General features: G+C 49.1%; 1 protein-coding gene across 2 annotated transcripts in view; it reads left to right on the forward strand.

Annotated features, from left to right (window-relative positions):
- The window catches only part of LOC119120155 (transmembrane channel-like protein 3), a 124,236-nt gene that overhangs the window by 5,583 nt on the left and 101,853 nt on the right, over positions 1-16,800 (forward strand). For both annotated transcript variants that reach the window (XM_037246787.1, XM_037246788.1), the window contains exon 3: positions 15,480-15,555. In XM_037246787.1, the coding sequence (XP_037102682.1) occupies positions 15,480-15,555 (76 nt within the window). The remainder of the gene's footprint in view (positions 1-15,479; positions 15,556-16,800) is intronic.

Consider the following 16,800-nt stretch of genomic DNA (forward strand, 5'->3'; position numbering starts at 1 on the left):
CAGTCGTAGTGGTTCTCCATGCCATTGGAACCAGGCCCCCCTCTGCCAAGGGGCCGTGTGGTGGCTGCAGGCGGATGAGTCTCCCCACGTTACAAGACATCACGCTCAGGCGTACTCCCGAAATTGAACCCATCCTACTTTACATCCCGGATAGAAAAAGTCCTGTGGCGACCAGGAGGTGATGACGGGAGCAGGACAGTGTAGTCTGGGAGCTCCTCGCCACAACCTGGCACACAGCCGGTGGGTGATAGATTAAGTCGCGAAGCTCTTGGACTGAGGCAGAAAGAGCTTTTCGGCAGCTGCACCCACGACTGAGCAGCCTTGTTTAGGATCCACTCAGCTCACCCCAGTAGGGGAGGGGGTTAGAAAAGGTACCGTAATTTTCGGACTATAAGTCGCGGTTTTTTTCATAGTTTGGGTGGGGGGGCGACTTATACTCAGGAGCGACTTATATGTTTTTTTTCAAAAATTAAAAAAAAAAAAAAAAAAAATGAAACCGCGATAAACGAACCGCAATGTAGCAAGGGATTACTGTAATTTGAATTTCAAGTGACGTCAGCAGCGCGACGTCGCGGTCAGCAGCGCGACGTCAGCAGCGCGACGCGGCGTTGTTTACATAAAGGACAAAGATTGACTCGACGGAGCTCTCTTTCACTTCCGTGGATTGAAGTCGGGGGCCGGCGCTCGGCCGGGTGGCTGTCCAGGGACGGTGGATGGGGCTCGGACAATGCTTTTATGCACGCCCGGTCCTACTCTACCGAGCTGTCTTTCACCTCCGTGGATGGAAGTCGAGGGCCGGCGCTCGGCCGGGTGGCTGTCCGGGGACGGTGGATGGGGCTCGATCATGGCTTTTACGCACGCCCGGTCCTATTCTATGGAGCTCTCTTCCATTTCCGTGGCTGGAAGTCCACGCCGCCACACGCCTGGAAGTTTGTTTTGTTAAATAAAGAGCCGTTTACCAAACCCACGTCTTTCCTTGAACTTTGTTAACGCTACAATATAGTTATATAGTAGATCTGTGGAATAACGACGAGGCTGACGTCAGGGCGCACGCACGCGCGGCGTTGTTGACAAAGGACGAGGAATTTGATCGATGGATTTAATGATTTAGAGTGCACAGATGGTTTGATAACATTATTGCTTATATAATAGTTATTTGATATATAATTTATATATCGTTATATGGGCCTGTGGAATATTTTGAAGTGCAAGAGCCGTCAGCGGCGCGCACGATTGATGGATTTAATGAATTGGAGTGACACAGATGGTTTTATTAACGTGTTATTTATGTAATAGTTTTTTGAATAACTCTGAATTTTACGTCAGGGCCGTTCTCAGCTCTTAGTTTGTGTTTATGTCACGTTAGCATACCTATCGTTTAGCCTGTTGTTGCTCGTTCATGACTGTTCTTGGTGTTGGATTTTGTCGAATAAATTGCCCCCCAAAATGCGACTTATACTCCGGAGCGACTTATATATGTTTTTTTTCACTTTTTTGGGCATTTTATGGCTGGTGCGACTTATACTCCGGTGCGACTTATAGTACGAAAATTACGGTACTCTAAAAATGAACTGCCTCGAAACTCCTGTCTGGACTACCGCATCCAGAGGGATCACCACCACACGGTCAGAAACATAAATTACGATTCTACTTTGGAACCTCGAATGTGAGGTCCCTCATGGACAACCGCCATTGTCTGAAGAGAGCTTCCAGATTGACATCGCAGCGCTCTCCGAAACCCGACTAGCTGATGACAGGCAGCTGAAGGAGGAGAAAGGTGGATACAGTTTCTTTTGGAAGGGAAAGCCTGCAAATGAGCCACGTATCCATGGCGTGGGCTTTGCCATAAAGAACAGCCTCATCAACCACCTCTATGAACTCCCAGTGGGTATCAATGAACGCCTAATGACCATGCGCCTGATGCTTGCAAGCAATCAAACGGCCACCGTTATTAGTGTGTATGCTCCAACGCTTGATGCACAGGATGAAGTATAGGAGACCTTCTATGCTGACCTTGACACCATCCTATCGAAAGTCCCCAAGGAGGACAAGATAATCCTACTTGGAGACTTTAATGCCAGAGTGGGACGAAACCATCATCTATGGCAGGGGTCACCAAACTACGGCCCGCGGGCCGGATACGGCCCACGGGACCGTTTAATCCGGCCCGCCAACCCTGAACAAATTGTATTATTAAACTTTTTTTTTTGGTCATTTTGCCTGCAATGACTGCGTTTCCCCAGTAGATGGGGAAGCGCTCGCCTGCGCATTTACTACCGGAAGCCGTGTCAGAAAGCTCGGTGCACACTCACAAGTGCGTGTACGTACTCAGTAGTACGGACATGGCGCACTCGCGCTCTATTTGTATCAGTCCCGAATTTAGAGCGTGGGCTGTGACGACAGCATTCTTGTAATTCGCGCGCTGAGCTTTCAGATGCAGTTTTGCGCTAAAGCCACCCACAAACCTTCCCCTGGAATCCTTCCATTAAAATGAGTCGCCCAAGGAAAAGCAAGGTGGACACAGTGCCGAGCGTTTAAAAGAGAGTGGCCAATTTGGCTCGACGTACGCGACGTGACGTTCAGCCACATGAACGTCAACATCAAACCGTCACAGATCGAGGTAAACGGACCAACACCTCGGATCTCACCTAAGAATTGCCACAACAAATTTTACTCCAGACTATGACGCACTAGCAAACTTTAACAAAAAAGACAGCGGTGTCTACAAGCCTACTGGAACCTACAAAAGGATTATAAGGAAGGAACACAAGAACTTTAAGAGACTGCTCATATGTGTCAGAGAGATTCTGCTCTGACAACTGAGCTGAACTTTTATCTGTTAAGATTGTGCATGGCACAACAGAAAGTTAATGTTCCATGGCTTTTTTTTCTATGAGGAACCCAGAGAGAGTTATTTAGTTATTATTTATTTCCTGTTTTTTCTGTGAAGAACTCAGAGAGGGTTATTTAGTTATTATTTATTTCATTAATAGTGTTATTATTTGTTTCCTGACTTTTTTTCTGTAAAGAACCTGGAAAGGGTTATTAAATAACCGTTATTTGGTTATATGTGGCTTTCTGGAAAACAATAAATTTTTTAAGCTCCCCTACGATCGTCACACTTTTTCTGTTACAAACTGACACCGTTATGTGGCCCTCACAGGAAAAAGTTTGGGGACCCCTGATCTATGGAGAGGCACACTGGGAAGAGAAGGGGTTGGAAATATCAACTCAAATGGCACACTACTGCTGACAAAGTGCTCAGAACACAACCTGGTCATCACCAACACACTTTTTCGCCAAAAGAATACATTCAAAACATCATGGATGCATCCTTGCAGTAAACACTGGCACCTCATTGCTATGTCATTGTCTGCACCAAAAGACCGTTTTGACATGCTTAACACCAGAGCAATGACCAGTGATTGCTGGACTGACCACCGCCTCATTCGCTCCATCATATCTATCCGCTTTTTGCGGAAAAGAAGGATGCAGAAAAGACAGAGCCGGCCAAAGCTTAACATCGAGCGGCTGGGTGATACTACCTACCAACTACAGCTCCAGGTGGCTCTCAGTGCGGACCTGCCCAAGCAGTATCCAAATGATGCTGAAGAACACTGGGAGAGGCTTTCCTCTACCATCATGGACTCCAGCAAAAGCATCCTTGGTCAGAAAAAGCGGAAACATCAGGACTGGTACGATGAAAATGACATTGAAATCCAACAGTTCATAGACATCAAGCGGGAAACTTTTATCACCTGGCAAAATAACATCAATTGCAAGGTTAAAAGAGTAGTCCATGCCAAGGCAAAGGTGGCTGTCCAATCAACGGTTAGGAGGCTGGAGAACCTTTGGTGTACGAGGAAGGCTCTGGAGATCCAGCAGCTTGCTGACTCTGGAGACATCAGAGGATTCTTCGAACCCACAAGAGCGGTATACGACCCCAGCTACCGTTCCCTAACCCCCCTTCGCTCCAAGGATGGGTTCACGCTGCTGAAAGAAAAGGGAGCAATAACAAACAGGTGGCAAGAGCATTTCGAGGATCTTCTGAACAGGGACACCACTCCGGAGATGGAGGCCCTTGAAAAACTCCCTCAACAGCCCATAATTGAGAAGATGGGAGAACCACCCAGCCTGGAAGAGGTGCACGATGCAATTAAGAAGAACAACAAGGCGGCCGGCCCTGATGGCATCCCAGCAGAAGTCTTGTAGGAAGGCGGACCCGATCTCCTCAGACACATCCATGCCCTGCTTCTCAAAATATGGGAACAACAGAAAATCCCTGCACAACTTAGGGATGCCCTAGTTGTCCCCATCTTTAAGAAGGGAGACAAGGCAGACTGCGGGAACTAGTGTGGCCTTTCTCTTCTGTCCACCACAGGCAAAGCCCTAGCTCTGGTTTTGGCTAACAGACTCACACCCCTGGCAGAAAATCCTTCCCGAGTCTCAAAGTGGTTTCTGCCCAAACAAAGGCACCACAGACATGATTTTCATTGCTCGTCAACTCCAAGAAAAATGCAGGGAACAAATTTTACCACTGTACATGGCCTTCATAGACCTCACCAAAGCCTTCGACTCAGTGAACCATCAAGCACTCTGGCTGGTTCTGGCAAAGATTGGCTGCCCAGAGAAGTACATCCAGGCACTGAGACTGCTACATGACAATCAGCTGCAGTCCTCAGTGGCAGTGGAGATGAAACAGAACCCTTTGGGTTGACACAGGAGTGAAACAGAGATGTGTCATTGCTCCAACGCTGTTCTCCATCTTCACTACTGCTATCCTCCATCTCACGGGCAGACATCTTCCCCATGGAGTCCAAATTATGTACAGAACTGACAGGCAACTTTTCAATGGAGCTGCAGTATGCAAATGACAACGCTCTTGTAGCCCTCTCAGAAGAGGACCGACAGTGCACACCGGTTGCCTTCACGAGACCATACAAACAGCTTGGTCTAGCCATCAACATAAAAAAGACCCAAATTCTCCATAAGTCACCACTAAACAGTACTCCTGTCCCGTCCCCAAACATCTCCATCGACAACACCAGACTGGAAAATGTGGACCACTTCCCATATCTAGGCAGCCTCCTATCGTCAAAAGCCAACATTGATGAAGAGATACACCACCGCCTCAGCTGTGCCAGTGGGGCTTTCTCAAGGCTAAGGAAGAGAGTCTTTGAGAACCGCGACCTTCTGGCGAGAACCAAAATCCTGGTCTACAAAGCTGTCATGCTGCCCACTCTTCTGTATGGGTCAGAGGCCTGGACCACATACAGCAGGCACTTAAAAGCACTGGAGATATACCATCAGAGATGCCTCTGAAAAATCCTCAGGATCTGTTGGGAGGATATATGCACTAATACCAGCGTCCTGAAGGAGGCTGACATCCCCACCATCACCGCCACCATCGCTCAACACCAGCTCAGATGGACTGGTCATGTTGTCCACATGCCTGATCTCCGCCTTCCAAAACAACTACTCCCAGCTTGTTGAAGGGAAACGTGCCCCAGGAGGCCAGAAGATGAGGTATAAGGATAACATCAAAACAAACATCAAAAGGTTCCACATAGACCTTAAAACTTGGGAAGATATGGCAAAAAATAGGTTGACATGGAGAAACCTTGTCCGTGAGGGTGCTGCACTTTATAACTCCGACCTCCACCATACTGCAGAAGACAAGCGCAGACTCAGAAAGGAGAGAGCATCCACCAAACAGGCCCAACCCAAACCCACCACCACCACTACTTTCACCTGCCCACACTGCACAAGAACAATCGGGTCCAGGATCGGCCTCCACACTCATCTGAAGACCCACAAGGACCAAGACGGAGGACAGTCATACGAGTGACCGCCGATGAGTTGTAGAGGTTGGTCGTCGGTAGCAGAAGCATGTAACTGGGCCACCCTTTTTTGAAAATATCTTTTTTGCAAAATAACATAAGATAAGATAAGATAATCCTTTATTATTCCCTCAATGGGGAAACTCCTATGTTAGCAGCAGTACACTTAACATATACACACACACACGCATGCGGGGAAGGGGGTAAAAGATTTTAAGAAGTAGAAGGTATATATAATTAAAAAATATGGACAGTGTATACAAAATACACAATACACAATATGCAGTGGAGATAAAAAAAATATTAGATAAAAAAAATAGTGCAAGTGAAGAAAAAAAAAATATATATATATATATAAAAAACAGTGCAAAGAAAGCAGGTAAAAGAGTGTGAGGTAGACAGATATTGCACATAGTGTGATTGCACATATGGTTATTGCACGTTATTGCATGTTATTTTGTCCGTTAGCTACGGTGATCGGCCTGGTTGTACAGTCTGATGGCAGCAGGGAGGAAGGACCTGCGATGCCTCTCGGTGGTGCATCGTGGTTGACGAAGCCGGTCACTGATGGAGCTCTCCAGGGCTCTGACAGTCTCATGAAGGGGGTGGAAGACATTGTCCATGATGGAGGACAGCTTAGCCACCATCCTCCTCTCCCCCACCACCTCCACCCGGTCCAGACTGCAGCCCAGGACAGCGCCGGCTTTCTTCACCACCTTGTCCAGCCTCTTCCTCTCCGCTGCAGTGATGCCGCTGCTCCAGCAGACCACCCCATAAAAAATGGCGGACGCCACCACAGAGTCATAGAAGGTCCTCAGGAGGCCGTCCCTCACTCCGAAGGACCTCAGTCTGCGCAGCAGGTGGAGTCTGCTTTGGCCCTTCTTGTATAGGGCCTGAGTGTTAACAGTCCAGTCCAGTTTATTGTTAAGGTGAACACCCAGGAACTTGTAAGAGTCCACAATCTCTATGTCCGTTCCCTGGATGTTCACCGGCGAGGGGGAGACTTTGCGCCGGCGGAAGTCCACCACCAGCTCCTTTGTTTTCCCAGAGTTAATCTGGAGGCGGTTCCGCCGGCACCAGTCCACGAATCTGTGATTCAGTTCTCGGTACTCCGTCTCGTCTCCGTTGTTAATGAGACCGACGATGGCGGAGTCGTCCGAGAACTTCTGGAGGTGGCAGGTTGATGTGTGGTGGGTGAAGTCAGCTGTGTAGATGGTGAAGAGGAGGGGGGCCAGGACGGTCCCCTGTGGAGCTCCTGTGCTGCAGACCACCGTGTCAGACACACGGCCTCCTGTCCTCACAAACTGCGGTCTGTTTGTGAGGAAGTCCAGGACCCATGATGTCAGCTGCTGGCAGGCTCCAGCATGGTGCAGTTTGTTCCCCAGCAGTTCTGGCTGGATGGTGTTGAAGGCACTGGAGAAATCATAAAACATGATCCTCACAGTGCTTCCAGCCCGCTCCAGGTGAGCCAGGGACCTCTGCATGAGGAAGATGACGGCGTCCTCAACCCCGATGCTCGGCCGGTAGGCGAACTGCAGGGGGTCGGCGGAGGAGCTCACCAGGGGGCGCAGGTGGTGGAGGACCAGCCTCTCCAGGGTCTTCGCCAGGTGGGATGTCAGGGCCACCGGCCGGTAGTGGTTGAAGTCACTGGGGCGAGATGACTTGGGCACTGGTACCACGCAGGACGTCTTCCACAGCTGTGGTACCCTGTGCAGCCTCAGGCTCATGTTGAATATGTGCTCCACGATCCTGCACAGTTGCCCGGAGCAGGATCTGAGCAGCCTGGAGGTGATGCCATCTGGACCCGTCGCCTTCTTCACCTTGAGCCTGGCCAGTCCTCTCTCCACCTGGGCTGTGGAGAGCACCATGCTGGGTGGGGGGGTGGTGGGTGGGGTGGGGTGGTGGGTGGGGTGGGGTGGGTTGCAGGGGGGATGGTTGGTGGGTTCGGTGGAGTTGAGAATGGGCTGGGGGGTCTTGGAGGGGGTGTAGCAGGGGGCGGGGTTGAGGTGAGAGTCCTCGGAGCAGAAGAGGCTCCAGTCGGGGGAAGTTGCAGCAGGGCTGGGTGGGTGGGGGGAGGAGTGGATGTTTGTTCAAACCGGTTGAAGAACCGGTTCAGGTCATTCACCCACTCCTGATCCCTGTCCAGCGCAGGTCTGGAGTTGCTACGTCCTGAGATGGTGTTCAGGCTCCTCCAGACCCCGCTGACGTCGTCCCGCTGCAGTTGGTCTTCCATCCTCCTCCTGTAGTTGCTCTTCCCCTCCCTGATCTTCTTCCTCAAGTCCCTCTGCACCGTTTTCAGCAGGTCCCTGTCTCCCGATTTATAGACCCTCCTTTTGTCCCTGAGCAGGTCTTTGATCTCAGGGGTGATCCAAGGTTTGCTGTTTGCAAAAACTCTGACTGTTTTGGTGGGTATGGTGGAGTCTACACAAAAGTTAATGTAGTCCGTGACACAGCTGGTGAGACCGTCGATGTCGTCCCCGTAGTCCTCACAGAACACGTCCCACACCGTGGTCTCAAAACAGTCCTGAAGAGTCTCCAGAGATTCTTCAGACCAGATCTGTCTGGTGTGGGTGACTGCTGGTTGCCTGTGCACCAGAGGCTGATACAGCCTGATCCTGAATGTGGAGAAGACGAAGGAGATCATCGTCGACTTCAGGAAGAACCAGCCTCACCACGCTCCACTGATCATCAACAGCTCAGCTGTGGAGGTGGTCAGCAGCACTAAATTCCTGGGAGTCCACATCACAGACGACCTCACCTGGACTGTGAACACCACAACACTGGTCAAGAGGGCACAGAAGCGCTTGTACTTCCTGCGGAGGATGAGGAGAGCCCACCTGCCCCCACCCATCATGAGGACGTTCTACCGAAGCACCATAGAGAGCATTCTGACAAGCTGTCTCTCGGTGTGGTGTGGAGGTTGCAGCGCCTCCGATTGGAAGAACCTGAGGAGAGTGGTGAGGACAGCAGAGAGGATCATCGGGGCTCCTCTTCCCTCCATTCAGGACTTGTCATCCCAGCGCTGCGTGTCCCGAGCCCGAAATATTATCAGTGACCCATCACACCCCCACCATGGACTGTTCTCCCTGCTGCCCTCTGGGAAGAGGTTTCGCAGCATCCGCTGCAGGTCCACCAGGTTCTGCAATAGTTTTTTCCCTGCTGTCGTCAGACTGCTGAACATTCAAACGTAGCATTCCTCTGCACACTTGTAAATACTGCTTTTTGTCTCCTGCACTGTTCACATACTTTATCACTGCTGCACTTTACTTTCATATTTTTATATAGAATGTCACTTTTTTTTATAACCAGCCGAAATACCTCTACATTGCTGAAAGCCGTATGCAACGAAATTTCGTTTTGTACACACCAGTGTTGACAAAATGACAATAAAGTTCTGTCTAAGTCTAAGTCTAAGTCTACAGGGGGAGAAGGTGGATCAGATCGTGATCAGATCTTCCAAGGGGGGGGAGGGGGGATGATGTATATGCCTCCTTAAGGTTGGCATAAAAAAGGTCCAGTGTTTTATTTCCTCTGGTACTGCAGGTGACATATTGGCTGAAAGTTGGAAGCGTGGATGAAGGAGAGGCATGATTGAAGTCCCCGGTAATAAGGAGGAGGGCATGTGGATGCTGTGTTTGCAGCCTGCTTACACTGCTGTGCAGGACATCGCGGGCTGCGTCGGCATTAGCATTTGGGGGGACATACGCAGTTATCGCGATAACGTGCGAGAGTTCCCGCGGCAGGTAGTGTGGCCTCAAGCTAACGGCTAGCAGCTCAATGTCCGCGCTGCAGAGTTGCTCCTTGATAGTGATGTGCCCAGGGTTACACCATCTATCGTTCACAAACACAGCAAGCCCCCCTCCTTTCCTCTTACCGCTCTCTCGTGTCCTGTCTGCCCTTATCAGGTTGAATCCGTCCAGAGCGACGACAGAGTCCGGTGTTTGCTCCGTTAGCCAGGTTTCCGTGAATAGCAGCATGCTACATTCCCTGTATTCCCGTTGGTGCCGTGCCAGCGCCGTTAGCTCATCCATTTTATTGCAAATGGATCTCACATTCCCGGTGATGATGGTGGGGAGTGTGGGCTTGAAGCGGCGTTTCTTTTTCCGGCACATAACACCCGAGCGTTGTCCTCTTTTCCTCCTCTTCAGCTCGGGGGAAACATTGGGCTTGTAGCCTGTTAGCTTCCCTTGGCTACAGAGGGCTAACAGCTGACCACGGGTGTAAACAATGGAGCGTTTACTGCCTGCTTCGGCGGTTGCTGGGGTGATGAACCAGGTGAAAAATAGATAAAATAAGACGGCCAGCCTCACTGTTTTCGCAAACATGTTTCTGCCCGGTAAAAAGAAAAGCACAGGACTGAAAAAAAAGAAAAAAGAGTAAAAAAGAACATATAAAACGAGACAATATACAGACGAGTCAACGGAGCTGCTGCAAACGTGTCGCCACTACCGCGGCGCCAACGAAGAAAGACAGTTTAAACTACCTCTGACGCAATTACCTTACTGGTGTGACAGATTATTTTGTTTCGTACATCGTTTGGCTTCTAAATGCCCAAGGGGAAACATAACAAGAGAGATACCCCTTTAAAGCCTCGGTTTCAGATGAAACTTCTTTGACGAATGATGACTCCTCGGAGGAGGAGACTACAGATTGATCCACAATCTGCCGTTGCACGCAGTGAAAAGTAGGATTTTGGAGACTAAAGACTGACTTGAATACTAAAATAGTCACTTTCCGGAAGAAACGGCAAAACGAGAGACCCGTTTTAGCGACTTGGAGTCTGGCTTGAATACATACGCTGACCTTAACCAGGCCATTCACCAAGTAAATTGGCGTTGTAGCTTTCTGCTGGGGCAACTCCAGGGTAAGACATATGTAATCTCCTGCATAGCAGGGGGCAATATCTCAAGTGATGCTGATTCAGTCCTCTCTGGGAGATGTTTTAGAGGTTAAGGCACAGGTGTCAAACTCAAGGCCCGGGGGCCAGATACGGCCCGCCACATCATTTGATGTGGCCCGTGAAGACAAATTGTGCATCAAATTTGTGTGTCATTACTAGAATTGCAAATTGTCTTCACTTTTAATATCTTTTTTTTTTAAATATTTGACCAGTTTTTACTCGTCTGATTTGAAAATGAGTTATTTGTTAGTTTGTTTTGTAGCTTTTACTGTATATAATATGAGGTGCTCATACATTTATTTGGGTTGACAGTCATAATGGCCCTCCCAAAGAAGCCACAACTACAATGCGGCCCGCGAAAAAAATGAGTTTGACACCCCTGGGTTAAGGTATATAGGTAAACCTCGAGGTTTCGACTTGTAAATTCTTGTAGACACCACAATTGTTAAAAAGGCTGCTAGAGGGCTGTGAGACTGACTCCTTTAAGGGGGCGGAACTTGGAGCCCGCGCTGCATTGTATGTTGAAGGAGGAAAGGCGGAAAAGAAAGGAAAGACAGTGGCTATAGATTGAGAGTTCTGACTATTCATATCGTTTGTTTAGTTCAGCCAAGTGCAGTTTACCCAGCTTCAGTGTGCGTAAGGAAACCCCACACACACACGCAAGTACTCTACACACACGCAAGTACTCCATACACACTCAGACGTCGTCTGAAGCATCAAGTTGTACTGTGGCTGCCAATCTTATTAAAACATCAGAAAACCCAAGACCCTTTTTTTGGAGTTTCTAATCGGACTCACAACAGTGATCTGGATTAAACCACCAGCACATAAACTGTCACTATTTTTCAACAATCATATTTCTCAGTGTCTGACTGGGAGTTTTTCTCAGTTTCACCAGAGCTGTTGTTTTGTGCTTGCTGACAAGTACTGGGTCGCCGAGCTGTTTCTGTTGTTCTGGTCTCACTTTCAGATGGGACTCTGGAAAGAAATCCACATGGTAGCAAAAGATGATGATAATGGGTTCTATGTCGACCTCCTTTAGGTGCTGGCTTCACAGCATACACTGGTACGTGCATTTTTTCAGGGTAACAGACGTCTGCCTCCGACCGATCAGCTAACTTATGCTTGCCTTGAGATGGACATTCTGACCAACACTGTTGTCTTCTCTCAAGGTTGAATCAACCTTATGCTCGTCAAAGTAGCCTTTGTTGCGATGAGCTACTTTCTTTGAGAATCGCAATGTGGGACCACGGACGAGAGGGAATAGACAGTGGTTGAAGGAGACCAGGTGAGATAAACTCCTCAATGTCCTTGCGCATTACTAGCCACAAGAATGTCTGGGCAACCAAAAACAGTGTCAGACGAACTCCCGGGTGACAGGCCACTTTGGAGGTATGTACCCACTTCAACACAGACGTAGCACATCCGGAACAAACAGCTTCCCCTCTGGAGTGCTGTCTGGAACTTAGTCCTTCCTCCAACATCTTTTCGACCTCCCACTGAAGACTGCCCACGAGACAAAGCCTCTCACGTCTCTGCTGCCGTGAGCTGACTGCCGGACGTAGCACATCCGGAACAAATGGCTTCCCCTCTAGAGTGCTGTCTGGAACCTAGACTTTCCTCCACCATCTTTTCGACCTCCCACCAAAGACTGCCCACGAGACAAAGCCTCTCACGTCTCCGTCTCTGCTGCTCAGCTGCCGTGAGCTGATTGCCGCCGAGTTGCATGGGTTCTTCTTTAACCTCAGTGGTTCTCATCTGGAGTGGGCGTGCTTATTACCCCGTGGTCTCCGACCTGGCAACGGTGGAGAGCCTAGGGGTAGTGGTTCTGGGGGACAACTCATGCTTCCCTGCTCACTCTCTCTCCCATTCTGTCAAACGATTGTCCAGTCTGATAGATAAAACAATAAAGCACGCAGGTAATTGATTGTCCGCTTGATGATGTGACCCACTCGAAATACATCGTCACTCGGGCTAACTGGAAGCCGTGGCTGACTGGGGCTGTCCTCAGGCTGCTGAGGGCCAGGGACAAAGCCTTCAGGGCGGGGGATGAGGCTGGCTTGAGGACAGCGAGGGCCGACCTGTCCCGGGGCATCAAGGAGGCGAAAAGGGCGTTCTCTTGCAGGATTACCGCCCACTTCAAGGACAGCAAGGATGCACGGAGCCTTTGGCAGGGCATTCAGACCATCACGGACTACAAGCCCGCGCCGCAGAGCTGTGAGGGCGACATCCGTCTGCTCAACGATCTCAATCGCTTCTTTGCTCGCTTCGACGCTCAGAACAGCACTTGCCCGCTGAAGGCCCCTCCTCCTCCACAAGAGCAGCCCCTGTGCCTCTCTGCTGATAGCGTGAGGAGGGCGCTTGCCGCTATCAACACTCATAAGGCGGCGGGCCCTGACAACATCCCGGGTCGAGCGCTGAAGGACTGCGCTGGGGAGCTGTCTGGTGTCTTCACGGACATCTTCAACATTTCCCTGCAGCAAGCCGTCGTCCCTTCGTGTTTCAAGGCTGCCACCATCGTACCTGTGCCGAAGAAACCTGCCCCGTCCTGCTTCAATGACTACCGCCCCGTGGCACTGACGCCCATCATCATGAAGTGCTTTGAGCGGCTTGTCATGGAGCACATCAGATCCATTCTACCCCCCACCATAGACCCCTTCCAGTTTGCGTACCGAGCCAAACGGTCCTCTGAGGATGCCATCTGCTCGGCCCTCCACTCAGCCCTCACCCACCTGGAGAGTAGGGACTCGTATGTGAGACTGCTGTTTGTGGACTTCAGTTCTGCCTTCAACACCATTGTGCCACAACGACTCATCTGCAAGCTCGCCAAGCTGGCCCTCAGTACCTACCTCTGCAACTGGCTACTAGACTTCCTCAGTCAAAGACCTCAGGTGGTACGTGTTGGCGACAAGATCTCCGCCAGCATCACGCTGAGCACGGGGGCCCCCCAAGGCTGCGTGCTCAGTCCGCTGCTCTTCACCCTGCTGACGCATGACTGCGCTGCAACCTACAGCGCCAACCGCATGGTGAAATTTGCTGACGACACGACTCTGGTGGGTCTCATCACCAAGGGCGACGAGACTCAATACAGGTTGGAGGTTGACCTTCTGACCACGTGGTGCAAGGACAACAAGCTCCTGCTGAACGTCAACAAGACCAAGGAGATTGTTGTTGACTTCCGGAAGGGTCACACCCGACACCTGCCGCTGACCATCGGCGGTGCTGTGGTGGAGAGAGTGAGCAGCACCAGGTTCCTGGGGGTGCACATCAGTGAGGAGCTCTCCTGGTCCACCAACACCGCATCACTGGCGAAGAAGCCCCAGCGCCGCCTGTACTTTCTGCGGAAACTCAGGCGAGCGTGTGCTCCTCCGGCCGTCATGACTACATTTTACCGTGGCACCATTGAGAGCGTCCTCTCCAGTTGTATTGCTGTTTGGGGTGGTAGCTGCACTGACTACAACATGAAGGCCCTCCAGCGCATAGTGAACACGGCTGGTAAGATTATTGGTGCTTCACTCCCCTCCTTGGAGGACATTTACACCTCCCATCTCACCCGCAAGGCGACCACGATTGTGAGTGATGTGAGTCACCCCGCTCACTCTTTGTTCGATCTTCTGCCCTCTGGGAAGAGGTACAGGAGCCTGCGCTCCCGCACCACCAGACTCACCAACAGCTTCGTACTCCAGGCTGTTAGGATCCTGAACTCTCTCCCCCCTTCTGCGTAGCGTCCTGTACTTTTGCGCTATATTCTGACTGTCTGCTGTATGCACACTTGCTCCGTTTTGCTCCTCTTATTTATTTATTTATTGTGTTATTTGTTTATTTATTATTTATTCATCACTCTTATTATTCATTGTTTGTGCCTTCTTGTTTTTATTTTGTGTTTTTTGCTTGTATGTATGTCGTGTACTATGTCTTGTCACCGTGGGATAGTGGAAACGTAATTTCGATTTCTTTGTGTGTCTTGGCATGTGAAGAGGTTGACAATAAAGCAGACTTTGACTTTTGCTGTGGCCCCAGAGACAGCCTATGAGGTAGGCAATCTTGGGATAGTCGGTGGAATATAAAAATGGTTGCTGGCTGAACACTAATGAGCACTGGACGAGAAATGCACGGCAACATCCCGAATCTTGATTGGAAGGGGAGGCTGAGGAGTGTGATTCCTCTGTACTGTCCGCACAGTAACTGACACAGAGTTTAAGTTACCTCTCTTTCTGGAACAGATAACTGATGTACTTTCCAAAATTTAAGTGGACCTCAGTGCGCAGGGAGCTTAATTCGGTCCGATCGCGCAACCGCAGCGCGCCAGACGCTCAGTCGCATTGCTTTAAGAGCGTCTTTGTGTTTTAGGATGGCTTTACTGCTCCTACTTGCTTTCTTTGTAGGCATGATTACAAACCTCAAAGTAATGAAAATACAATAACAACGAACGGAGTCAGTCAGCATCCGGGCTGCGCGGTCGGGTTTTCTCGGGTCCTCTCGGCTCATCTCGCGAGGTTTGAACTCCGAATTTTTGTTCGACTACCGAAGTAAAAAATCTCAAATTTTTTGTTCGAATTCCGATTTGTTCGAGAACCGGGACGTTCGAGAACCGAGGTTTGACTGTATGTCGTAAACACTAAACGTAACTTGAGGTTGTCGTAAACCGAGGTATAGGCATTCAGACATTATTCTCGCATTATTCTTGGATGTAACAGTTGTATTTTCAAAGTCTCAATGTCCATTATTTTGTATTCCAGGCATGCCAGAGAGATAGTTCTGAAGTATGAGGGACGCCTAACAAGGACCAGGGGCTATCAGACAGCAGGAGCTGATGTATGTATACAAACTAGTATGACTTCTATCAAAACCATGTCATTTTTTTATTTCTGTAATGAAGAGCTGTACATTTGTGGTAAAAATTAACTTGACAATAGTGTGCTGCAACAAGCATTCTAAAAATCAAATCATGTGGTCACAGGCACAATCCCTGTTCAGATCAAACTTGGAAAAAAAACTAGGAAGAAAACTAGAAACGGGACACAAGATCATGTTAACTTGTTATATGCCTTGATTAACTGCCACAAAAGTGGACCTGAAGCTGAAATTGTGGACAAACTGTTTTCGTTTGGAAAAAGGTATTGAAGTGGCCCAGAAAAGAGCTGAAGACGAGGATGGATGGTGGATAATTATGTCCTATTTCCTGAGTCAGCAGAAATGGCAAGGTCGTTTGTGATTGTGATGAGAGCTGTCAGTGATGTGGTGAGATTTTAAAGCTAGAGTGAAGGATCCAGCACGGAGACTAGATCCTTGTTTGAAGGCGAAAGTGGCAGGATTATGGAAGAAGGCTGAAGCAATGAGCAGTTCAATTATGCGATATAAAATAGTTATTGTTTTCTGCGCGCGCGTGTGTGAGGCGTATAGTGTGAAGCTGGCCCCCCACTCCACGCAAAATTTAAGGGAAATAGTCTGTTTTGTTTGTGCCGTGTTTGTGCTGCAGCAAAAACCAGCACAAACGTAGCACAAACAAAACAGACCATTGCCCTTAAAGGACACGTATCATGGAAGATCGACTTTTTTCGCTTTTAAAATCATTCTCTTGTGTATCTGGAGTATCCGGGAGTGTAGAAAAGTGTAATATAACCCTCCAGGTGCTACAGAGATACTGTTATGATCATTTTGGGGGGCTATTTTTTACTCTGTTCAGATTTCTTCATTTTCTATGACATTTCTTTATCTATTACATTACATCCGTTGAGGTGGGACAAACCAAACAAGGTAATGGGTGTTGACAAACAAAAATCCGAGTCATAAACATGGCGGATAAGCGGAAAACCGGAAACAGAAGTAGATTCTGTGATATTTGTTAACCATTTTAATACTATATATCTGCAACCAAGAACATATTTATTTCGCCATGTTTAAAATGAATCCGCCTAGTTTATAACTCGGTGAGACTTTTGTAGTCCAAACAACTCAAGGATGCTGAAATGGAGAGATCAAAATGTTCAATTGTTGGATGCATCAATCCACACAATTCATTGCATCGTCCTCCAGCATCAGAACCTCAAAGAAGTGCCT

The sequence above is a fragment of the Syngnathus acus genome, chromosome 3, assembly GCF_901709675.1.
Source record: "Syngnathus acus chromosome 3, fSynAcu1.2, whole genome shotgun sequence".
In the NCBI taxonomy this organism is placed as follows: Eukaryota; Metazoa; Chordata; class Actinopteri; order Syngnathiformes; family Syngnathidae; genus Syngnathus; species Syngnathus acus.